Source organism: Micromesistius poutassou (assembly GCF_964030765.1).
Source record: "Micromesistius poutassou genome assembly, chromosome: 21".
NCBI classification, from domain to species: Eukaryota; Metazoa; Chordata; class Actinopteri; order Gadiformes; family Gadidae; genus Micromesistius; species Micromesistius poutassou.
In genome coordinates, this window is record NC_140291.1 from 7,723,878 (window position 1) to 7,750,389 (window position 26,512).

Here is a 26,512-nt window from a genome sequence, read left to right on the forward strand (position 1 = left end):
AAATACTGGTTAGCTGATTGGATAAACCATCTGTCTATCACCACCTATGTTGGTGATAGACGGGCCAAATCAACCAATCAGATCAACGAAGCATATGACGTACTAACAGAGCGTCAAGGCAAAGCATAGCTTGTTAGCTCAGCAAGCAAGCAACATGTCGGTAAAGGATATTTGCCATTTGTGTAACGAGAATTTACGTATAAAAGGCACACTTTCAGGTGTCCGGTCCATATTCCAAAAGAAGGATCCAAGAGAAAAAAGCATTAGTGAGCGGCTAACAGAATTAGGGCTACCGCTGTCTGAAAATGTGTCCAGATCAGGTCGGATTTGCATGCGTTGCTTCCGCTTGCTTGGTAGACGAAGAGAACGAGTTCGCCATTTTTAGAAGATGGCAAGAAGCAGAGTAAAGCCGTTTCTCAATACCAAGTACGCGGACTACGTTCTCACGGACTTGGAAGTATGTACTTGGCAAGTCCGGACTTTCAAGTACAGACTTCCGAGAACGCGAGTACGCACATGCAATTGGAACAGCAGCGGACTCGATGATGCATTCTGGGATATTTAACGGTCCCAAGTCCACACGAGTCACCTCCGATGTATCCTCGGTAGAACGGCCTCATCGAGAACACTTCCGGGTTTTACGACAGTACTCGCGTACTCGTGTACTTGGAATTGGAACAGTGCTTGGGCTACCACTGATGACGTTTATCGAGAACGCAAGTACACGAGAACACACGAGAACGCGAATTGAGAAACGGCTTAAGAAACAAACCCAGCAGAAGCATCAACCTCAATGATTGATGACCGTTTGCACCATTGCACGAGCGTGATTCGTTTGAGAATGAGAACGAGGGAGGAGCTGAGTCTGACCGACTCGGCTGAGAACTGTGCATTCACGATCTGTTTGAACGAGAACGAGGGAGGAGCCGAGTCAGTGACTGAGAATCATGATTCACCACTACCGGAAATGCGAACGAACGAACGACTCTTCTTGGCGAACTGACCGACGCAAACTGATTCATTCAAACAAATCATGAAATCCACCACTAGTGTTAACTAAAGAGCTCCTGTACTCCTCCAACATATCCCAGACTAAGGTTTTATCATCATCTGTTACCGCTCTACATTTCAGATCAATGCAAACATCTGGTTCTAACAACTCATGTTTAGGAATAGGCAAACAAACATCAGATGCACATGAACATACGGAGTGGCAATAGGTACAGCACAGATGTCCTGGCTCAACACTTGTGGTGTGCTCCTCAAAATGGCTTAATAAAGCTTTTCTAAAGCAGCTGTGTGTGCCTGTGTCAATCACTCCTGCAACTACTTTATCAACCTTGACGGACTGTTTGACAACATACTAAATTACATGTGATTGCAACCCATTTCTGCCAGCCCGTCCAACCTGTTGAACAATATCCTCTACATCATCTGGTGACCCATACATGACAACATGTGAAACATTCAGAAAATTCAAGCCCATCCCGAGAGCTGTTGTTGCTACAACAACTCTGCAGCTCCCCTCTTCATTAATCAATGCCAGCACTCAGTGTTTATAATGCGTGAGTGTCTTACTATGAAACATTCCTATCAGAAGGTTTTCAGCCTTATGATCCTGGTCCCTGTCAATCCAAGCATCTTCACCAAGTTCTTCTTTAAGATAGCAGAACACCTTCCCTACTGACTTCAGTGATTTGCAATAAATAATGATGGGGGACATTGATAGTGCCTTATCACAACAACAACCATGTAGACCACCACTACACAGACAACCACAACAACATAGACCACCACAACAACACACTGCTATAAACCACCACAACAACACAGACCACCACAACAACATGCTGCTGTAGACCACCATAACAACACGCTGCTATAGACCACCAAAACAACACAGACTACCACAACACCACGGTAGAGCCGGACCGACGCTGTCTCCCCACACGCCTTCACACTCGGCCGCTGTCACGTCGAGGTGTGATGATCTCCGACTCTTTTTGAATCCAGCTCCCGGGAATGCGTCGACTACCGAGTGAGACGTGACGGCGCAGACCAGCCTCCTCCACCACAGACTGTACTGTTGTGATGTGCGAAGGACATGTGTAGCCAGCCAGGAGCATAACCTCTCGTTTCCATGGACAGCACGTCCATTATAACACAGGCTGCAAATTCAAAAGAAGAGGAGAGTATTTATTCGGGTCAAGATAAAGGTAAGTGGCAGAAAATACAAGAATAAATGCAGAACCGATTTACGGTTTCCCACACTTGATGCAGATCGGGTTGATTGTGTTTACACTCGGATGTACAATAGAGCAGAACAACACGAAGCCCTGCTGTGGTGTAATTTAACTTTCAGTCCATTGTAAAGCATCCATCTGTTTGATGTAATAACACGCAATACTAATGCAATACGAACAATGTGTGACTTTAACGTTCATTTAGGCTAATTTAATTAAATGTGAATGTAGTCCACGGTCGGATATCATATCGGTATTGGAGCCCAGCACGCGTCCATCACATGGTTAATATTACTCTATTAATCACCTCATATTAATATTTTTTATTATGTTGGTAGGCTGAGGGTACGATTAATGCGATTTGAAAGAAAATCAATGCCTGAGAAATATTCGACTATTATAAAGGGATAATGCCTTTTATTCCCATGTTGGTGGTCATGTTGTCCAACATCTCCAAGGGAGCCCCAGTAGTAAGACGAGGGAGAAAGACCTTTCTCCCGTTATTTGTGTTCATCTAGGCGGTCCTTGTGCATGGCATTGCTATTAGTGCCATGATCTCTGTGGTTAATCATAACCGTCAATGAACACGTATCGATGGTTCTATGTGGAGATTGATCAGACCACTGTTGCTCTGCACAGCGTCGTGTAGGCTGAACAGTTCTCTTCTATCGCTCCTGATTCTACATAGCTGGGCGTGTCGGTGTAATATTATACACATGGATAAATATGTGTGCACCTACATACACGCGGTGCTTAAATGTAGGCTGAAAATATGTGAACAGCTGCCCTCCAGATTACAGGGACTCACATCCTCCCGGGGGCTGGGGGCTGACATCACTGATCAGCCTATTCAGCCTCCTTTCTACTTCCTGTTGTCACATGGATGTCTGTTAGGGTAGGGGCCGTAGTCTTACCGCTTAGTACAGTACAGTACACACACACACACACACACACACACACACACACACACACACACCCAAACGCACACAAACATACACTCACACATATCGACACATGCAGAGACGCACATATACATGCAGACACACACACACATGCAATGCTAAACATACATATGTACACATATATCCACACAAACCCACACACACATATATCCACATATGCTACACACACTGCATACTGACACACACACTCTAATACAGACAGACACAGACACACATGCACACATATATAAACACACACACATACACGCACACATATAAACACATGCACATGTACACACACACAAAAGTACACATACACACACCCCTTCATACACACACAGACACTCTACACACTCATCACACACACAAAACCTCTACACACTCAATCACTACCCTACCCTCATATGTTACAGTTTAACCAATGTTGTGAAAGAGGCCTTGCTGTGCCGATACACAGGGTCACTTAGGGATGGAGGGAGACATTCTCGCAGGAGATAGAGAGTAGGGGAGGGGGGATGTGTACAGTGGATGTGTACAGTTCCACCAATAGCCACCCATGGATGAGGTTATGTAACCCAGATGAACGATGAGACCACCGCCCTCCTGGGCCTCATCCACCTAGCCACCATCTTGGTTCTAAGCACTGGGCTCCCTGGCCATCTGCCACAGAGCTCACAGCGGTGTACAAAGACTGGACCGACCGCGGACACTCAGCGATCTGGAGGTGATACCACCACCAAGATGTTCCGGGGAAGGTTGGTCTCACTTAAACACGATGGCAGTGGACATAGGCTCCAAAGGCCACCTGACGTATAAACCCATCAGCACATGAGAGCATCATGTGCTGATGTTGATACTGTTTGGTCTCTCTTCACTGAGATACTGTTTATCTTGATACTGTATGGTCTCTCTTGCAACTACTGTCTCTCTTCACCGAGATACTGTATGGTCCCTCCTCACAGTCTCTCATCACCAAGATACTGTAGTCTCTCTTCACCAAGAGGTGAAGTGATCAGGTGGTGATTTTGGATACAGTACATACTGTTGGATAATGTACAGTTGGATACTGTACATACAGTACTGTATGTACTGTTGGATATTGTACATACATTACTGCACGGCTATTATGTTACGTCACTCAGGGAGTGAACGCTGATTGGCTGTGATCACGCAAATGTCGTGGCAAAGTTCAAATATTTAAACTCGAGTGAAAGCGTTGCGTTGTGTTGCACTGCAAATCCTTGTCAACGCGCTCGCCCGTGACAGGCGTAAAAGTAAAAAAGTAAAGTAAAATCTTGCCGCAGGTTTTTCTAGCGACAAATGTCACCTGATATGTGTCTCTACGTTGACTTTGTATGGAGTTGTGGCACCCCTTCGTGTTTGGTGTGAACGCACAACAATTCAATAAGTTCCTTTTCTGCCATGTTCTCCAATAATTGTTCAATATTAAATATAGACAGACCGACAGACAGACAGGTAGACAAAATAACGTCTACACAATCAGGGACCATTACCAAAAGGAAGCTATCCTAGTAGTGGTGAGAAAAAGCAATAGTAGAGTATACTGAGGCTATTCTGAGCACTCTATTGAGATAATGAGATAATGATGAGATAATGTTTTTAACAGCTTGTCTGTAGGTACAAGAGTTTTGAAACACAGACATACAAACCATACATAAAAACTATGTAGCATCAGGGTTCTGTCACATACTGTATGTTCAGGATATCAAGTGATATCTTCTACTAGGTCTGCTGTTGGATGTAGTTGCCAAGACACTTAAGAACACAAAGTTGTGGAAAGACACTCTATTTTTTATCCAGTAACAGCTGAACAGATGAACAGTGAAATTTCAGTTGAATTCACGGCGGCTCTCGTGTCACAAGTCAGCCACCGGGCTTAACAGAAGCTTCAGGCAGAAAGGTATCTCTGATGAGCTGTTAGGCTAATGAGATTAGGACAGATTTGAGCTGAGGTTTTTCATTCACTGCTGGCAGCAGAGTGATGTGGTCAATGAGAGCCTGTAACAGCCTCTTACACAGCCTCCTCATCCACGCTAACTGCTGTTGAGGTGAACTTGGAATTAATATGACTTGTCTCTCTCCAGTGGCTTTAATGACTGCAGTCCCCCTGGTCGTTATTATGCAAGCCGCTGTGACTGAAGGTGAACTGAAGGTCATGGACAGAGGGTTGTGTTCAGGCGGAGACAGAACAGTCTAGTAGTTGGGGGTTTGACTCCAAGCCAAATGGTTCTGGCCTCAAACCCTGTGTCCAAGGGTTCTGCTAAATGACTCAATAGTTGGCACTGGTTCAAGTTTCTTAGGACACCAAACTTAACTTTTCTTCCTACAGATGTTTTCCACAATACATATCATGCAAATATTAACAGTTTTACACAATGCACAATAGGTATCAAAACCAATGTAAATGGAGTGTATATTTAGCCTCTGGTACATGTCTCCCGATGGGAGGTGGGTTGGACATTGAACTATCGGGTATAACCTGTCCTTGCTAACTATGTGGACAGGGTAGTAGGGTCAGGCAGAAGTATTTTCCACCATTTGTTTAGCCTCCTCCACATCATTACTCTTCATTAGGAAATGCAGTGTCAGCCTGTTATATTCTTAGAGCAATTGACCTGTCGCTAAGTCACGCCCCCCGCCATTACCATGACGAACTCGGACAAACAAACCAGACTTGATAAGAAAAACATTGAAAAATGTCAGCTGACAGTATATCAAAGCAGGTATTGGAGAAGTTTTGGGCGAAAAATGATTTAATTTCTTCCAGGATCAATTGAAAGGGACTACATTACGCTATGGAGGGGTATATTCAAAACTTTAAAATACAAACAGAAGGTAACAAGCTTGAATTCAGTTGGTATTCTGACCTATCGCACAGTCTGATCCACATTACACACTTTTTCTTGTCCCGTTGTGGCTTAGGAAAAGGTATGAAATATACTGCATTTTGCAGCCTCTCAGGATTGAAATTGTTATATTATGCTGGTGGTTGGTTTCAATAGAGTTGTCCGAGCCGTTGTCCGAGTATAGTTTAGGCTGGAATGTCATTGGCTCATCTGCGTTCTAAGGGTGGAGCTTAGCGACAGGTCAATTGTTGGAGCAGTAAATAATTGTTGTTGGTGTCTGCGCTGGCTTTCCTATAGCCACATCATAAGGGAACGGCGCTATAATGGTCATTACAACAAGTACTGTAACTCAGTGTCTGTAAGTAAGCTCAGAGAGATATGGGCAGGATAGTGTGGCTATATCAACACTGGGTTCAATGCCCAAGTAGTCTCTGTAGGAATCCCTGCAGAAGAACCCTAACCCATCTTAAAGAGCTGGGGCTGACCTCACTGAGAGCCTCTTTATTGACCCTTACCCAATTCAAGCACCTGATCTCAGAACCAATGTATTGTTGGAACTGCTTGCTTTTAACCAACTGCCAGTCCTGTTTGTTAAAATGCTTAATGACTTAACAGTCAAATGGTGCCGGTGAGTAACTGGTGAGTAATGGGGGTTCAGTGGTATAGGCTTGGTGGTGAAGACACGCTACTGAACTGCTAGACACCTGCTGAGCACCTGTATCAACACATTAGAATCAGCCCAGCAGCAACTATGGCGACAGGGAGACCACTGGGAGCTCACAGCTGTCATTGAACTCTGGTTGGTTCAGGGATTCCAACGGTACCTCATTTGTGAAAATCGGAAGCACAGGGAACACTCGGGAGAGTAACGCAAGTCCAGTTTCGACCAATTGATGGAGCCAGAGTGTTGAGCATAGAGGTCTGTAAATTGGCGAGAGTGATGCGGCGAATTTCAAATCTGTCAGCCAAGTGGTTAAATTTTCGACCAAATTTTCACAGCAAACTCGCGCCACTACACTTGCGCCCGGAGAGGCGTGTTCCGGTGCAAATTATACATTGTGCTATTTCAGTGATTGAAAAAGCAATTGCACCACAGACCGGCAAATACCTGGTCTAAATGCACTTGTAGAGAGCGCAGTTGGTGTTTCTACTTTTCGTACTTTTAAAACAATGCATCTGCAAAAACCGTACAGCAAACACATATTTTCTTGACACAGACATCGTGTACAAGCTCATAACTTTTAGAATTGATGAGTATTTGATTGTGAGAAAGCATAGTTTTACCACAAGTGTGTGTTTAAAAGAATGAATAAATGCACGCCATATATCAACTATATGTCTGCACCCATCTGTTTAAACACTCAACACGTAACGCATAATACAGTCCATGGCAATGTATATTAATGGGGGGACACATGCATATTATGAACACAAGTCGATAATGATAATGTATACAATACTGGTAACAGGGGCGGCATTAGCTCAGGGGGTAGAGCGGGTTGGCTGGTAACCGCAAGGTTGCTGGTTCGATCCCCAGCTCCTCCTAGCTGAGTGTCGAGGTGTCCCTGAGCAAGGCACCTAACCCTAACTGCTTCTGACTAGCTGGCTGTTGCCTTGCATGGCTGACGCTGCCGTGAATGTGTGTATTGTTATGATATTTTTAATCCAGGAAAGGCCGCCGAGACAGGATTGCTTTTAACTCACTTTATTTGGTAATGGTTTTGGTCTATTGTCTATCGTCTATGAAACAAAAGGAGAGGAATGGTATATAACACGCATGGAGCGTCTCTAAGCTTTATATCTACGATACGCCGCCCAAGAGATTCCGGCTTCCAAAATCAATGCTGTTGCTTTTATAATCAGGTGAAGGTAGACTTCTTCTACAACGCTAAAAACTTGCTCACTTCATCTGTGTGTCCATTGTTGCCCCCTATGTGTAAATGTTGCAACTTTGTTAAATGTGCTCAGTGCTGCCCTCTGTGGTTATGTGAGAGTATTACCTCCTAATTGTTGTATGTGCTCAGTGCTGCCCTCTGTGGTTATGTGAGAGTATTACCTCCTAATTGTTAAATGTGCTCAGTGCTACCCTCTGTGGTTATGTGAGAGTATTACCTCCTAACTATGTGCTCGGTGCTGCTCCATGTGGCTATGTGCCTCAAATCAAACATTGCGTCTATGAACTGTGGCGATTTTAGTTGAGTTTATCTTGTTCAGAATTTGATTATGAACAACTTTTGTATTGGGGTCAACATCATAGGAGTCCAACTTGATGTTGATATGAGCAATTAACTATTTTCGCGGTTTAAACCACGCCCGTTTTAGAACGCAATGGCTCATGGGAGCTTTAAACTTTATTGTACAGACTAATCCTTTGGTCAGATTGAAGATTTTTGTCAAAGTCTAAAATCCTGGGATCGTTGGGCAATTTACTGTTTTTAACTAAATTCAAAATGGCGGAAAATCTGACCACCCGGAAGTGGTAGGTTCTTGAGGCATATTTGTTCAGCATGTGGATATGCATGTGTATGCAAAGTTTCGTGAGTGTAAGTCAAACCGGTTACGAGATATGCTTGTGCAAAGTTTGCATTTTTTGGACAGTTGGTATAGCGCCACCTATAGGCCAGTCAGTGTAATATTTGCTGTGTGCTAATCTTGGGTCAACCTCTACACGCAATGCAAACGTGGCGGAATATAAATAATAATAAAACTAAGAATTACAAGAGGTTCCTCGCACTTCGTGCTTGGCACCTAATAATAATAATAAATTTTATTTGTAAAGCACTTTTCATTGTTAAAAGCAATCCCAAGGTGCTACAGAGTACAACAAGATAAAAACAGGTTTAAAAGCCAAAGTACAACAATACATTTAAGAAAAGGCTATTTTAAAAAGATAGGTTTTTAGACCTTTCTTAAAAGAGTCTAATGTCTGAGGAGCCTGGTCTGGGAGGGAATTCCAGAGGTGAGGAGCGGCTGAGCAGAAGGCCCGATCACCCATAGTATGGAGTTTAGTCCTGGGGGGCTGTAAGGTGGCTTTGTTTCCTGAGCGGAGGCTACGTGAGGAGGTTTGTGGTGTGAGGAGGTCTTTGAGATAGGGCGGGGCATTTCCATGGATGCACTGATGGGTAAGTAGAGCGATTTTGTAGTCGATCCTGGATGAATCAGGAAGCCAGTGGAGTGAGTGAAGGATGGGTGTGATATGGTCATATTTACGCACCCTCATCAGGATCCTAGCGGCGCTGTTCTGGATGTGTTGCAATTTTTGTAGGCTCTTGGAGTCCCGATGAGGAGTGCGTTGCAATAGTCGAGCCTTGAGGAGATAAAGGCGTGGACCAGTTGTTTGCATCTGACAGACCGAGTGTGGGGCGGAGTTTGGCAATGTTACGGAGGTCGTAGAAGGAGGTCTTGCAGAGATGATTAATGTGGGTGTTAAAAGTGAGATGAGTGTCAAATTTTATACCCAGGTTGGTGACTGTAGATGACAGAGGTATGTTTTGACCAGAGAAGGTGATGTGTGTTATGGGAGATGACCGGACCTGGTGTGGTGTGCCAACTAAGTTGGCTTCTGTTTTAGAGCCATTAAGTTGGAGCTCTGAGGTGAACCAGGGGGCTGTGCGTGTGAAGGTGACTGTTCGTGTTGTAACAGGGGAGTGGAGATCCAGGATACTGCTTAGGGTGCGATTATAGAAGTCGACTGATTCATCTGCTGATGTGAATTTTGCAGAGGGGATGTGATGGAGGTCCAAAGTCATGGTGTCTGGGTTGGTGCTTTTCAGGTTTCTGAAGTGAATTTGGCGTTTTGGTTTGGTGTGGTGAGACAGTTTTAACTTCAATGAAATTGTTTTATGATCTGACACTCCCATATACACATATCATACGGTGTATGATATACATATCATACACCGACAGATTTGTGATGGGGACAGAGTCAGTAATGACCAGGTCCAGTGTGTGCCCTCTGTTGTGTGTGGGAACATCAACATGCTGTGTGAGGTTAAAACAGTCCAGTAATTGTAAGATTTCAGATGCAGGATGACAGGAGGGGGTGTCTACATGAATGTTCAAGTCTCCGAGTATGACAGTACGTGCAGATGTGGTACATAGTGTGGTGAGAAGTTCATTGATCTCGGGGATGAAGACTGGGTTTGGTTTGGGTGGCCGATAGATGAGAACAACAGTCACGGGAAAAGGGGGTTTGGATTTGAATGCAAGGCATTCAAAAGTGGATGGTTCAGGCAGTGATAGGGGGGACAGTTTCAGGTCACTGCGGTAAATGACAGCTAGGCTGCCACCCCGACCAGTGCGTCGGGCTCTCTCCAAATAACTGTATCCAGGGGGACAGGCTTCATTTAATACAAAATAGGCCTCCGGCTGATGACAGGTCTCAGTAAGGCACATTACATTAATGTTCTTATCCAAGATGTGGTTGTGTATAAGGCAGGATTTATTTGTGAGAGATTGTGTATTAAACAGCTCTATTTTGAGGGTTGATGGGGTTGTGGACTGTAGAGGCCGAAGTAGACTGAAGTCCACTCCACGTTTTCTGTCCAGTTTGAGGTGTAGAGGTGACGTAGTGTTACCTTTGATAGGTCCAGGTGCAGCGGCGCTCTGATGACGCGGCAGTAGTGTGACAGTGCACTCAACGGACCAGAGGGATGGGATGGAGCGGCCAGACAAACAAACTTTCTGCGGCAGCTTCTATGGATATAGCGGGGTCTGCGTAGAAGTCCAAGTTGTTTAATGGCTGGGACACAGGCTGGAGTGCTGTAAATTTGTAGATTGAGCAGTTGCGGGATGAGTATTTTAGCGTCATGCCGATGAGGTGCCGGGTCTGGACGGGTGCGGAGTTGATAGCCGCTAATCCGGGTGATGCTACCGTGTCCAGCCGACGATGGCTACCCAGGCAGTGGATTGTTTGCCCAGGAAGGAGCCGGTATTGGTGCTGGTATTGATGGACAGTGACCAAGGCAGCAGGATCCACCAGGCAGCAGCAGAAAGTCCGGAGGAACAACTCGAGTCCAAGCCGGTGTGCCCGCAACAACAGGTAGCCAGAAGCAGCAGGTAGCCAACTACACAGGTAAAAAAGCATTCGTACAATCCAGCAAAAGTGGAAAAAAGCTACAAAGTATATCGAGTACACAATATAAATATGTAGCAAAGTATGTTGCTAGAATTTGGCTCAAATTTGGCTCATAGGGAGAAGCGGCAACAGACAGTGCCAGCGTCCTCTCTCCTGTTATGGCTGACTTTCAGTTCACCTCTCGAGGAAAATGAGGCCCAGGAGCTTTCCCTAATAAGATGTATTGAATAATTTAAGTGATATTTAGGCCTACACATACAAACATAAGTCAGAACGGGCTACATTTGGCTGAATTATAAAAGGTATAAGTAATAAAGTTAATATGAAGAGCCGCTTGGGAGCCGAAAGAGCCGGCTCTTGTTGGTGAGCTGATCCTAATGATCCGGCTCCCTAAAAAGAACCGAAAATTCCCATGTCTTGGGCCAAAGAGCCACAGCGAATGAGGGTCGGCGACTATCCCCAATGATGAATGTCAGTGTAAGGACACTACAGCATACAAATGAAACTAAGAAATAATCATATTAATTAATTAAAGTACAATGATAATAGTAATGACATTTATATTAATGACCTCATGTTGAAATGGCGGTTTGAAAAAAAGTACCGTCACTCCGACAATGGAAACAGAAATTGTCGGAGTGGTGGGACATTTGAAAACAATGGAAGTGCCGCCACTCCGACAATTAGACGTAAATTTTGGAGTGGGGGTATGTCGGAATGGACGGTGGTCCCCGTCTAGCTCCACTAGTAAAACGGCACCAATATCAATGGAACAGATCATGATTCTGGAGCTATACGCTGGTTTTACTGAGCTAACTGTTCTTCTGGAGCTCACTGTTCTTCTGGAGCTATACAGTGGTTCTCAATGGAGCTAACTGTTCTTCTTGAGCTATATGCTTGTTCTAACAGGCCTCTATATTGCTTCTAGATTAAACTGGTCAAAGTGAACATTTTGTGGAGAAGATGTTTGACTTGCCGAGTATTTGGCTGCCTCCAACTCCAGTTGCACAACATGTGAAATGAGTACATGTTTTGTGGCTGTTAGGAACAAATAACAGTGTTGTTGTAGTTACCAAGGCCTTTTGGATTCTCTTTTGGCAGAGGTTAGTATTTCAGAGAACCACGGTGGAATTCCTCTTCTCTTCATCACCAACGCTACATAAGTGTCACATTATGTAGTGTTGCTGTAGTAGGGTAGTGTGGTCTACACACAAAGAGAAACATGAGAATATCTATCTTTTTCAGGGTCAGTGATTGTAGTTCCAGAAATGGCCTCAGCTGTACAAATCAATACAACACTATTAATTATTGGTTCTCAGAGCTCATTTGAGTAGTAAACTGAGAAAGAATGAATACACATAGACATTAGTTTACCAACAAAATGTATTTTGGAAAGAAATTTTATTTTATAATGAATTATTAATTGTATTAATGATATGATGGTGCTCAAATTATAAGACTTAATTAAGTCTTATAACATAACTATGATTCCAAATGAAGTTGAGTCAGATTTCCCTTCAGGGACCTGTGACTGAAAGGTTCTCTTCAAACTGGGGTTGTACTGGTCTGGGTGGATCTGAGCAGCAATCCCACTATCCAGTTCAGCTAAACTAATTGTTAAACTGAAACACAAACATAAATATATATCAGTTACAAAACTGGATGCACTAAAAATACAAATACACAATATAACATATTGCAATAACTAAGTGTACAAAAGTTGGAGCTTTGGTGTATCTCTCCACAGGCAATAAACAGATATGGAAAACATCCATATAAGCGCCATATAAAGTGGTACAAATCGACCATCCAATAACCAAAATAATGCTGCTGATGCGTAGCTAAGGACCTAACAAGCTGCAGTACTTACAAACATTGCGATCATACAGCTAGCAAGACGAGGATGGTGGAAGATGTGATTTTTAGTGTTAAGGTAACCAGAGCCCGTCTACGGAGAGCCTTGGCACTCTCTATTGAGCCCCATTGTATCGAACTTGGTTGCAGTTCCATTAGAATTCCACTGGGGGTGATCGAATGAGTGCAGATTGAATGGGGGTCTATGGGGCTAGACGGCTAAATGTATCTCTTTCACCTGCTTGTCATTGAAATATCGCAGATTGTATTGTAGATTGCGCAAGTTCAATATATATTATAGTTCAAAAGTCGAATGAATGAGTACTTATGTCCTTTCGATTTCTTACAGTTTGGGCCGTTGTTGGCCGTACACGCTAGTATTCTGCTAATGAATGCTGATTGGTCAGGGATGAACTTGCGACCAGAGACCCCTCTTGATGGCATCTGAAGCTGAAGCACAATCAGAAACATTATCTTAAGGAGGACTTTCCGTCGAAGTTAATTGTTATCTATTATATGTATATATATAATATATATATTATATAAGCGGAAGTGCCAAAGTGACTCATAACTTACCGTAAAGCAGGACCTCTGGCAGTGACGTCATCATCTTTTTGAACAGATTTTTAGAACAGTTAAGTGAACTTAAAAAATGCGATATTCAGCTGAGTGTATTCTTTTAGCCCCCTCTTTCGAATGTGACTCTCGAATTACTTGACAAAAAATGACACCCTGAGAAAAGTGGAATTTGAGGGTGAAACCCTGTCGACTCCCATTCATTATGCACTCAATGGCGAGCGCACTCGCATGGACAGAGATGTCAGTTCAGAATACTACTTATGCATTCAACAAATCGCCGATTTTTGTGCCAGGCAGCCTCCCTGTTTCTATTAATGGTTACGGTGTTCCTTTTTTGAGTTATTATATGCCTGTACTCCTCATAGACCTCCACAAGCAGCTTCTGTTCGCCACTGGAAAAGATCCTGCTCGGTCCTTTTTGGACATTTGATCCATGATTCGACATTCACGGTTCTGGGCTGGTTACATATCTCGTGAACGCGCGTAATCCAGGATAACGTGAGCCTGGTTTGAACTAACCTGAGCAAGGCGCGGCTGAACTGCGTTGATGGAACGGCTTTAGCCTCAAGTGGAAGTTGGCGCTAGTTCTAACCAGGCTTAATCAACTAATCGCCGCTTTCGTTAGCGACTTTGATGGAATACCCCCCAGGTCTCTGGCAGACGGCGCAGTTGTTGTTGCTATTTTGACGTGCCATGGCAGGTCGGAACTACCACATAGCCTACGCTTATACACACGTAGGCTATACACAGCACAAACATGCTAACTATTAACTATTATTTAATGATTGAGGAAATATTTTTTTCAATAGGGCTGCATGAATGAACATGAATGAAGTATAGTAGGCTATGGCATGCATTAAAATAATAATAATAACAATAATACATTCGAGCAAACTATATTCCAGGCTTCCAAAACAAAATCTAATTTTATGGTAAATGGTTGGTTAAATGATTAGGGAAAGAACAGCTGATACAGTGGTAAGTTGTACTTTTAAATCAATGCATCTGCAAACACCATACAGCAAACACATATGTTCTTGACACAGACATCGTGTACAAGCCCATTACTTTTAGGATTGATGAGTATTTGATCGTGAGAAAACATAGTTTTACCGCGAGTGTTTAAAAGAATGAATGAATGCGGGTGATGCTTGGTGCGCGTGTGTGTGCGCACCCATCTGTTTAAACACACGCAAACTAAACACGTAACGCATAATACAGTCCATGGCGATGTATATTAATGGGGGGACACATGCATATTATGAACACAAGTCGATAACGATAATGTATACAATACTGGTAACAAACAATGTTTGTTAATGTATTGCCGCATATCATTAAATGGACCCACAGTTGCGGCCATCGAGGACTGCGTCCGCATATCATATATGTTTTAAGTTGGCTTTGCCGCAATTTACATGACAAATCAGTGTTTCTGAAGTTGGAGAAGAAAACGCTATTCCATGTGTGAATTATGCCTATTATTTGGCCATAAACTGAGCCATTTGAAGTTTGAAATTCATGTGGTCATGCATCTGTCTCAGCGGAGACTGCAAACGCACTGTCAAACTATCAACTCGCCAAGTCAAATGCGCTGGGTCTTAAAGGGGATGGCAGGTGGAACTCTCATTGGTTTATTGCACGTTACGCCCAAAACACACCTACAGGTTTCAGCCCAACCCATTTTAGATTTGCGCCGGGCGCAAAGCTCGTTTATCCCGCCGTCATAATAGCAACAGCGCCGTAGAACCGTCCACAAAGTACTTTGACTTTGCGCCTTGACGTCTGCGTTTTAGACCGTCTAACTAGGGCCCGATGTCTTAAAAAGTGACGGAATAATAATACGATTAAAAATGTAGCATTTCTAAGATGTGAATGCTTTCAGCATTCACACCAATAAGTGTGAATGACCCTCACAGTCGAACCTCCTGATATACAAATGCGGCGAAAAGACGGGGGACATGTGTGAAAACAACTTATGAGATTCTTTAGTGTCCCTTGAGATGTGAGGGAGAGATGGGCATAGAAACTCAGGAGGGGAGTTGCACTGTTCTCTGTACCAACAAGGGGAGTGAGAATAATGTGGAGGGTCTGCTGCTCTGGTAAGCATCTTAAGGGTCTCCCAGGACTCCTCAACCCGGGCCCACCTCAGAGGGAAGGCATCCCTGTCAGAGCATATCAATGTGTGTGTGTGTGTGTGTGTGTGTGTGTGTGTGTGTGTGTGTGTGTGTGTGTGTGTGTGTGTGTGTGGTGCATGTGTGCTTGGTGAGTGTAATACACAGTGGTGATGGTGATGAGAGTGTAATACACAGACACACCCTAACATAACACTTGTATATTTGCCTTCCAATCACAGCAGGCGTGATGGATCTGATTCCAGTATCAGGTTGTAGAAACCAGTGTTATTTATCAACCTTCAGGTGAATGGGACAAAAATGTGTTCCTGGGGAATTCCTGAATATTAATAGTGTGTGTGTGTGTGTGTGTAAGAGAGTGGAGTGTAGAGTGTGTGTGTATAAGAGTGTAGAGTGTGTGTGTCCATGTGTCAACACAAGTCGTAGGACGATGGTGGTGTTAATAAGACTTGTGGTGATGTTTCTCTCTAGCGCTACAGGGGGAAGGAGGGTTTGTAAAGCAGTAGGGGGGAGGAGGGTTTGTAACGCAGTGGGGGGAGGAGGGTTTGTAAAGCAGTAGGGGGAAGGAGGGTTTGTAACGCAGTGGGGGGAGGAGGGTTTGTAACGCAGTAGGGGGGAGGAGGGTTTGTAACGCAGTGGGGGGAGGAGGGTTTGTAAAGCAGTAGGGGGGAGGAGGGTTTGTAACGCAGTGGGGGGAGGAGGGTTTGTAACGCAGTGGGGGGAGGAGGGTTTGTAAAGCAGTAGGGGGGAGGAGGGTTTGTAACGCAGAGGGGGGAGGAGGGTTTGTAACGCAGAGGGGGGAGGAGGGTTTGTAACGCAGAGGGGGGAGGAGGGTTTCTGAGCAGTAGGGGGGAGAGAGAGAGTCTTTCTCTAAAGAGAAAGACTGAAATCTGCAGCAAATCCGCAGCACATGTGAGCCTCACCCACCCCCCCCCCCCCCCCCCCCCCCCTACCCTGGAGGCGGTTTGATCCCCTCTCCTGGGGAGGAGGGAGGACACTCCAGGGGCCATGCTACTGCTCCAGTCAGAACCTCCAGTGTTCCATCCCCAATATCCACAGCCCAGCTGTATAGACATCCTGTGTGTGTGTGTGTGTGTGTGTGTGTGTGTGGTTGTGCATGTGTGTGTGGGTCTGTGTGTTTTTGTGTGTGTGATCATCATGGCGTCTGCTGTGTGTGTTATATAATCTGCACACGGTGACAGCTGGGATCCACTTGTGCGTTCACCCTGACGTCTGTCCCTCTCCCGCTAGAAGAACACTTCATAGTCCTTTGGTGTTTCCCCGGCTGCTTGTATTATGTAAAGAAGGATCCTGTCAGCTATTGTATGATAAAGTTGCTCTGTTCAACGGAAATAAAGAAAACTATTGCAAGTAAAGAATAGAAAACAGAATAGAAGTGAGAATAGAAAAGGTAAGAGGAGAGAAACATGTACAGTACAATTACAAATATCAACACAAACACACAGTAAAGAAATCAGCATATAGTCTGTCATATTTCCCTTCATGCAGAACCTCCCAATTTAGTTAACATAAATTGATCGCTACAAGCTCATTGGCTGAATTCCGAACTACCCCTTTAAGCTAATGTTGAGGCCAGCAAGGAGTACCTGGTATAGGCTAGTCTGGTCTTGGAGTTGTTTACAAGTTTAAAGCTAAAGTTGAGGCAGGCCACTTTAGCCTCAGCTATCTGGGTGAGTTTCCTCCCCCTGCGATCATATGGCAATTATCTTTTCTTATCTGTCAGGATTTCCTGCCTTTCCCTCTTTTCCGGCCTCATTAGCCAGTGGTGCCTCAAGCCCTGGTCAGTCCCTTTATCCTGGTCAGTCCCCATGCCCTGGTCACTCCTCATACCCTGGTCAATCCTCATGCCCTGGTCAATCTTCATGCCCTGGTCAGTACCCATACCCTGGTCACTCCCCATACCCTGGTCACTTCTCATACCGTGGTCACTCCTCATGCCCTGGTCCGTCCCCATACCCTGGTCACTCCTTATGCCATGGTCCCGCCCCATGCCCTGGTCACGCCCCCTGGTCACACCCCCTGTCCTGGTCATGCCATGGGGGCATGGGGTGTGACCAGGGGGTGTGACAAAGGGCATGACCAGGGCATGGAGCGTGACCAGGGCATGTGGCGGGACCAGGGCATGAGGAGGGACCAGGGCATGTCACATGACCAGGGCATGGGGCGTGACCAGGGCATGAAGCATGTTTACCTAGCCAACTGTCTCACTGCGTTGAATTAAAGCGAAGGAAGGGAACTGAAGCGCTGAAGAAGCATGCGCCTGCTCAGTCGCTGAGGGGGAAAGTGGTAAAACACTGCTTTGGGCCCCTGCTGTCTCTCGTACTCTCTCTCTCTCGGGAGATAATGTTTAGATTGAGACTCGTTATTGTATGAAGCAGCCACAAAACATCAGAGTGATATTTGATGTGAATCAATCGTACATTCTAACTGCCCTCAGAGAACCAGACCAATGCTTCAATGTTTTATCTTGTGCACACACACACACACACACACACACACACACACACACACACACACACACACACACACACACACACACACACACACACACACACAAACAAACACACTGTTTTCATACAGAGTTGTCTGTTGATGGTCTAGTTAACTGTAAAGGTGCTATCGCTGACGCAAGGTGGCAGGAGGAAAGTTGCTGCTGATTGTTTTGTTGTGCTTTGTGTGAGGAATGATTTCAAGAGTCAATTAGAAATCTCTGAAGCTCACCTCAGCAACATGTCAAGCAAAGGCTCTCTAGGCTCAATAGCTCCACATGGCTAGGACTTCATTAGTCTTCGTGTGTGTGTGTGTGTGTGTGTGTGTGTGTGTGTCTGACAGTCTTGTATGCACATCAGTCAACAGCCATTCCTGTGTTCTCTGTGGATTGTAGACAGCATCGAACACATGGTAATGTTTAGTCTGTGTGTGTGTGTGTGTGTGTACTTGGTGAGCTCAGTGTGTGTGTGTGTGTGTGTGTGTGTGTGTGTGTGTGTGTGTGTGTGTGTGTGTGTGTGTGTGTGTGTGTGTGTGTGTGTGTGTGTGTGTTGTGGGTGGGTTGGTTCCGTCTGGCTGAGCTCCACTAGGTTATTTGTGTGGTGGAGGAGAGCTGTGTTTGTGCATGGTGGTGCTTCTGGAATGGGAGGAGGCGTACGGAGCAGACACAAGTATAGGCTGTCTCGCCTCATTACCTCTCCCTGAGTCCCCACCCTTCCTGCACCCACTTCCTCCTCTGCCTCCGCCCCCGTCCTCCTCCTCCGCCTCCTCCTACTCCTTTGTGTTGGACACACCTGTTTTTTCAGTCAGTCATTTGAGGTGACAGATTGGGGGGGAAATGTAGGCATGCTTTCAAAATGGAGGGCGTGTGTTGAGGGTAACAGTCTCCTTCTGAGACCAGGAGTCCATCCCAGGGAATGCTGTTCCCACAGAAGTAATATTTTTATTTCATCTCTTCAAATGTGCTTTACATTCTCGACCGGGCTTTTTCGTTTTGTTTCATTGGGTTTTGTTTCCTACCATGCAAGATTGAAGGTCGGATTCTAATAGATAAGTCAATGAAGGACTCCCTTTGTGAGCGGGTCCGTAGTTTGGCTCACTGACCTCTCTTGATTCTGACCATGTGTGGCCTCCTACTTTGATCAGATGACTCCTTCCTGACCCTCCTCATCCTCCTGAGATGAAGGCCTTCCCCCCAGTCCATAGTTAACACAAGTATGCACAAAAATTTCACCCCGGCAACCATGAGTAGAGCCTTCAAGGAGATTGTGTGTGTGTCTGTGTGTGGTGGACACAGCCAGTGTGTGTGTGTGTGTGTGTGTGTGTGTGTGTGTGTGTGTGGTGAACACAGTGTGTGTGTGGCCCCTCTCATTGACATTGTTCCCAGCTCATAGCGGAACATCTGTTGGGGGAACGAGGGCAGAAACCGTCCTGCAGGTGTCAACCTGCACACGGGGCCCCAACGCGCACGGGGGCCCTGACACGCACGTGGGCCCCGACACAACCTCTGTGGGAGTCGGATGGAGGGCCCTCAGTGGGAGTGTGGAATGTAGAAGCAGGGGAAAATGAGGAGCAGGAGAGGGGCCTGGGCAGCCTGGATGATGATGATGATGATGTCAAACACACACACACACACACACACACGCACACTATACACACACACACACGCGTGTGCTATTGATTGCTCGAGGCGGTTCAACATCGCCAAGCCAGCAGAATATGTAATATTGATGATGATCAACCTACTGGATCATGCTGCTCTTACATGCAGATATGGGTCTTAAATAGTGGGCTATGTATCGCGATGGAGAGAGTAGAGAGTAATGAGATGTATGAAGAGCAAAGATAAGAAAGACAAAAATGAAATGCATTTTTTTGTATGCGTAAAGCATCATGGTGGGTGAAGCCCTATTCTGATATTTCCTTCAAATGCTATTGCCATCTAAACTATCCTAATATGTTTTAATTATAAAATACTATAATTATACATTTGGCAATCACTGAAGATTATTTCCAATCTGCTTCAATTTAGTGTAAAGTAGGTCAGAGCTCGCTCACTGAAGTAGTGATGATGTAACTATGGTTTATATGTGTGTGTGTGTGTGTGTGTGTGTGTGTGTGTGTGTGTGTGTTCTCAGTGACATAACTCAATGCGTATATAATGCGTGTGGGTGTTTTTTATTTATATTAAATCATCCCGTTGTAAACGATGCAGACTTGATGCTTCCTGTCAGCGTCTGTTAGGAGCTCAGGGGACACCAGAGTCCTCACGTCGGCTTATTAAGCAAACATCTGTAGAGCGCAACAGTGTGGTTCCAGAAGTAAAATCGTCGAGATTTTGATTAAAAGCCATAATGTCGTAACCATCCAAAGTATACGTACCATGCGCCGTTATATTTTGAATCGATAGGTTTTGCTCCTCTCCACAAGTTAAACAGGGCAACAACAGTTTTTTTAGAAAACACGTTTTATTCGCAATGTCATTGAAACCACTACACGACCCATAAATCCTGAAGTGTGACATGACGTATCTGATTGGTGGAGCTTGCTGTTACCAGGAAACGAAAAGTACAAATATATGATATGGCACTAGCAGTGCTTTTTAGTAATTTGGGTAGTATAAAAGCAAAGGACTACATAATGTTGAATGAATACTGAATTCACATGTATTAAAAACGAGTAAAGTTATTATGGTGACCGCAGACAGCAAAGTACCATGTCGATGACAATGCTATACACTATATGATACACGATACATACACAGACACACACACACACACACACACACACACACACACACACACACACACACAGAATATATGAGACAGCTTGTATTAACAATATAAACAATATAATAATGACAAAGGTTATAAGGTGTAAGAAACGCACTAAACTATTGGGTTGGAAACATTGCAAAAAGGTCCGCAATGGTTTGTGGGATGAGGAGTTCCTAACTCGTTCACAACTATCTTGACGAAAGATTGGCTTGGTTCCAGGCTTAAAACTCTTTCTATAAGGATTTTACGAAAAGTGGACGATGAAAATGCATGGGAAATTTACTTCCAGAACCAGAGCTGTTAAAAAAGGGTTGCTGTTACGCTCTATTTCGGACAATGACAAGTCATTACCAAGGGGAACATTAGCTCGGTGTCACGCCGTCAATAGTTAGCCTTTTCTGTTCAAGGCCGTTGTTGTTGTTCTTGGTGTGGTCGTCGTGGAGACTGAACTCAGAGGTAAACACAGGTCAGTTCTAATGTCTCTACACCCTGGGGATGTGGAGGGCAATCAAGATGCAGGATTATTAATCTTTCCTTACAAGACACAGATTTTCTATCTGTCTCGCTCACTTTCTGCTTCTCGTGTCCCCAGTCTGTGTTTTTTTCTACTTTTCCATTGATTTAATAATTTCCTCTCCCCTCCATGGTTGTTGAGAGCGCAATGTTGAAGTTAATGAAGAAGTCTGCTGTCTCTAAGGCCACATGGCAGCTACTGTTCCTACCGCTCCTCCCTGTGGTATCAGAGGCTCAACGTCCCTCCCCTCCTCGGACCCCCAGCCTCTCCACGGGGGTCCTGGCTCCGTACAGAGGGGACCTCATGGGAGACCACACACACTCATGATGATGTGAAAAAACCTGAATGCTCATTTTCGTTTGTTCAAACACATTCAAATAAATCCTTCATCATTTCCAGGTGATTCTTGAAGAATGACCTAGTCAGCCACTGTGAGGTTTGATTGTGATACGTCTTATTGTGTTGGACCTCCCCAGCCCACTGAGGTCTCTGGGCTTCCTGTTTTCTTTTTCTCTCCATTCTCGATGCATGAATGCAAAGGCCAGACTGCACTCAAACAGCAGTCAGAACCTCATGTTGTAGTGGAGAGACGTTGCTCATCGTCTGACCTTTAGAGCCAGGGTTCTCCTTGCCTAGAACAAACCTTCTCATCACTTTTAACGCAGTCCATGGATTTATCACCAGTTGATTTCTAATTAGTTTCAAACTGGCTACTCAGAAGGAACCCCTTTCTCAACCATTCTTTCTCAAAAGAATGAGCATGAGCAGTGAAAGCTTGTGTACACTTCTTAAATCATGTTTCAGTGTTTCTGAGGATCAATGTTAACTTGATGATCCTTATTGTCTGTAGGTCTCCCTCCAGGTTCCCCGTCCGGCAGCAGCCTGAAGAAACACCACCGCCGCAGCATCTTCAGCCCCTTCTTTTGCTGCTTCCGTAACTATGACTATCGCCTGGAGTCCCCGCCCCCGTCGCAGCCCAGCAACAAGCCCCTCCCACTGCCGCCGCCCCCGGAGGAGAACGGCAGCCCCCCCAAGGTGAGGCAGAGCAACGTGATGTGTTCAGGGTGGGGGGGATCAGATCTGGGTCAGCGTTGCACCTCCACTCGCTTCTTGTTCTGACCAACACAAACTCAGCTGTAGCTGATTGTGAAAGAGTTTTTAGGGTTTAAATCATGATGGACCACTGTAGACTGACCACTGTAGACGGACCACTGTAGACAGACCACTGTAGACGGACCACTGTAGACGGACCACTGTAGACTGACCACTGTAGACGGACCACTGTAGACGGACCACTGTAGACTGACCCCTGGAGGAAGACATGAGCATGTGACAGCCGTCTGCTGTGACATGCTTCTATTCAGCTACAGTTCTGGTGAGTTATAGTTACAGTTCTAGTGAGTTATAGTTACAGTTATAGTAAGTTATAGTTACAGTTCTAGTGAGTTATGGTTACAGTTCTGGTGAGTTACATTTCTTATCAGTTATAGTTACAGCTATAGTGAGTTATAGTTACAGCTATAGTGTCGTTGCAGGAGGCCTGCTGGACCCCACATTAGTCTGGTGCTGGGGTCCACAGTGCCAATATTATGGGGGATATTATATTATTATATAGAGAGAGAGAGAGAGAGAGAGAGAGAGAGAGAGAGAGAGAGAGAGAGAGAGAGAGAGAGAGAGAGAGAGAGAGAGAGAGAGAGAGAGAGAGAGAGAGAGAGAGAGAGAGAGAGAGAGAGAGAGAGAGAGAGAGAGAGACTGTGTTCAGGAGTCCAGTTCTCCAGCTGCTTCAAACCCGTTCAACCCAGAGGTTGTTTACCATCCAGCTCTCAGAATACGGGCTGTGTCCCAAAACACATTCTTAGATATCCGCTGACAGACACACATACAGATGAAACCACCACATGTGGCACATAGAAAAATGAAAATGAATGTGTTAGGGTGTGTGTGTGTGTGTGTATCTCAATATGCCGCACACACACATGTACACTCAGAAAGGCTCACACAATCATGTTGTGTCTTAAAGAAAAACACTCTCACACACACACACACACACACACACACACACACACACGTCTTAAAGAAAAACACTCTCTCTCTCACACACACACACACACACACACACACACAGACATGTCTTAAAGAAAAACACTCTCTCTCTCACACACACACACTCACACACACACCTCCACATACGGCTGCCTCTTTCATCTCTATGAAGTGGACCTAGTGTGTGTCTAGTGTGATGGATTGCCCCCCCCCCCTCCTTCCCTCCCTCCTTCCCTCCCTCTCACTGGGCCTCCCCTTCAGTCCATCCCGCTCTGGCCCTGTGGCCCGTGTGTGTGTAGTGTGTATGAACTTGTTTGTGTAGGTCCTCCTCCTCCTCTTCCTCCTCCTTCTCCTCCCCCTCATCCTCCCCTCCTCCCCTCCTCCTCCCCCTCCTCTGCCTCCCCTCCTCCTCCCCCTCCTCCCCTCCTCCTCCTTCTCCTCCCCCTCCTCCTCCCCCTCCTCTGCCTCCCCTCCTCCTCCCCCTCCTCCTCCCCCCTCCTCCCCCTCCTCTGCCTCCCCTCCTCCTACTCGCTGATGTTTAAATGTAAATGACGAGGTCTTGCTGTGGGAGGAGGAATGTGCGGTTCTCTTGCAGGTACACAACACACACACACACACACACACACACACACACACACACACACACACACACACACACACACACACACACGCACATACTCACACACACACACACACACACACACACACACACACACACAGACACACACACACACATGCACATACTCACACACACACACGCACACACACACACACACACACACACACACACACACACACACACACACACACACACACACACACACACACACACACAACATGGCCCCCTACTGGCCGAGCTCCCCCCAACATGTGGTGGTCCATTAATTCATTGTGAACCTGGCGAACCGGCCCAAAAAAAGGCTTGTTCCCGCCTCGGGCCGTTACCATGGCAGCTCTGTTTGTGTTTGGGCTTGTGTTGTTTGATCTCTGTGTGTCACCCCTTTACTTTCTGTTTTCCGTGCTGCTCTATGCATTCATGGTTTGGTCGGCACGGAGATGAAATCTGTCAATCTCCTCTCTTAGCTTTGTTTACGTGTTACCTAACTACTGGCCAAGATGGCCATTTATTTAAGCAGGCGGGAAAAGATGGATGGAGGCCAGTGATGTGACTGTGTGTCATTTTCAAGTGCCTTGTTAGAGCCTGCCTACGGTTTGAGTATAAATATTATCCAAATATGGAGGTACTTTAGTAGTTTAGTATTTTTTGTGTTGGTTTTTGTTTTGTTTTCTTGTGGTTAGTTTTTTTGTGTTTTTGTTTGTGTCTGTGTTTTGTTTTTGTCACTCTCTACTGTCACTCTTACTCTCTTCACTCCCTCTCTTCTCTCTCTACTCTCTTCTCTCTCTTTTCTCTCCCTCGCTCCTCTCCTGCTCTTATCTCTCTCTCTCTCTCTCTCTCTCTCTCTCTCTCTATCTCTATCTCTATCTCTATCTCTCTCGCTCTCTCTCACTCTCTCTCTCTCTCTCGTACGCATGCATGAGTGAATGTGAGCGAGAGTGGCTGAGCATTTGGTGTGGTGAGTGAGTGATTTCTTTTACTTTATTATTATACTTTATTATACTATTTGTTTGTTTTTGTATGTTCTGCTTGTTTATTAATAACCTCTTTAGTTTGGTCGGTTAATTTGTGTTCATCAACTTTGTTTGGATTGTTTGTTTAACTTTAACGTTACAGTTTTTCTCAATTGTTTAAACACGTTTTCTGAAACTATAGCTACTGAAAAGAGTGAACCATTTTGTCAAAACTCCACAAATCTCTTTCAAAATTAAACACTGCACTCAAAACCATGTTCTCTCTTCTCAAAACGAATTTTCTTTTCTTCAGGGTGTTTTGGTGAACTACAAAATAGCAGAGAGGGATAATTATGTGAATAAAATTGAAACAAATACACCAGTGGCAGCATTGTACTTTGAAAGCTGGTGGGCAGCATGTCTTGGACTACAAGGGCAGAAGGAAAGGATGCAAAGCCAAGTCAAAAGTCAAAGTCAAAAGTTAGTCAAATCAGGCCTACTCTTGATTTGTAAAACTAAATAAAAAAATCTGGGCCTATTATTGGGCCTATTTTTGCCCTTAATGACTGAAGCTATTGGTTGTAATTTGGCTATGTTTATTTTCAGCTACAATTGTTTTAAGAAAAATGAAGACATGCATCATGCTCTGAATCATTCACTAACATCCTTTCCACAATATTAAACAGAACGGTCAGAGTAACAAACAATTAAAAGAACAACAAGAACATAATTTCACAACTATTGACATGGGCTGTAAGCCTAACATTGTTTGAGGCAAATGTGGATGTTAATGGATGTTTCAGAATGTTGGTCATGGTGTTAAGCCAAATAAGATTGAGGGACTTCCATTTATAGTATAGCTTCCAATAATCTGAAAAACTTGCAACTTCAAACAATTATTGGGGGTCAAGCAGCAAAGCTGCGAGACAACCTATTGTTTTCGTACGTTTTCCTATTATTATTATTTTCCTACCATTGGAGTCTATGGCAGCCCATAGAACGCCATGGTAAAAAGTTGTCAAATTCGGTACACTGATTCAGGACAGTCCCATAAGTCCTCACAGCAAATTTGAGGTCGCTAGCCCATGAGCTCTAGCGCCACCAACAGGTCAAAGTTGGACATGCATTCATGTTTATAACTTTTGACCCATTCATCCAATATTCACAAACAAGGTATAATTTGAATCCTTGGGCCAAGCCGAGTTCAACGCACCCTATGTCGATGGATTTTCCGCCATCTTGGTTTATTTCAAAAACCTTCAAAATGAATCTCCTATCACAAATGTTGTCCAATCATCTCGAAACTTGCCACAGATGATGATCAGACCATGCTCCACACAGGGTCTCAAATGTTTTTTCAAATTCAAAACCATTTGGCCGCGACAGCCAATCACATCGCTGCTCG

At 44.9% G+C, this 26,512-nt stretch overlaps 1 protein-coding gene across 1 annotated transcript in view; it reads left to right on the top strand.

Annotated features, from left to right (window-relative positions):
• Nucleotides 1–1,994: 1,994 nt before the first annotated feature.
• Nucleotides 1,995–26,512, top strand: part of ctdspla (CTD (carboxy-terminal domain, RNA polymerase II, polypeptide A) small phosphatase-like a) — a 31,317-nt gene continuing 6,799 nt past the window's right edge. The window contains exons 1-2 of the mRNA XM_084485636.1: nucleotides 1,995–2,216; nucleotides 22,346–22,530. Of these exons, the coding sequence (XP_084341762.1) occupies nucleotides 2,141–2,216; nucleotides 22,346–22,530 (261 nt within the window). The 5' untranslated portion in view covers nucleotides 1,995–2,140. The remainder of the gene's footprint in view (nucleotides 2,217–22,345; nucleotides 22,531–26,512) is intronic.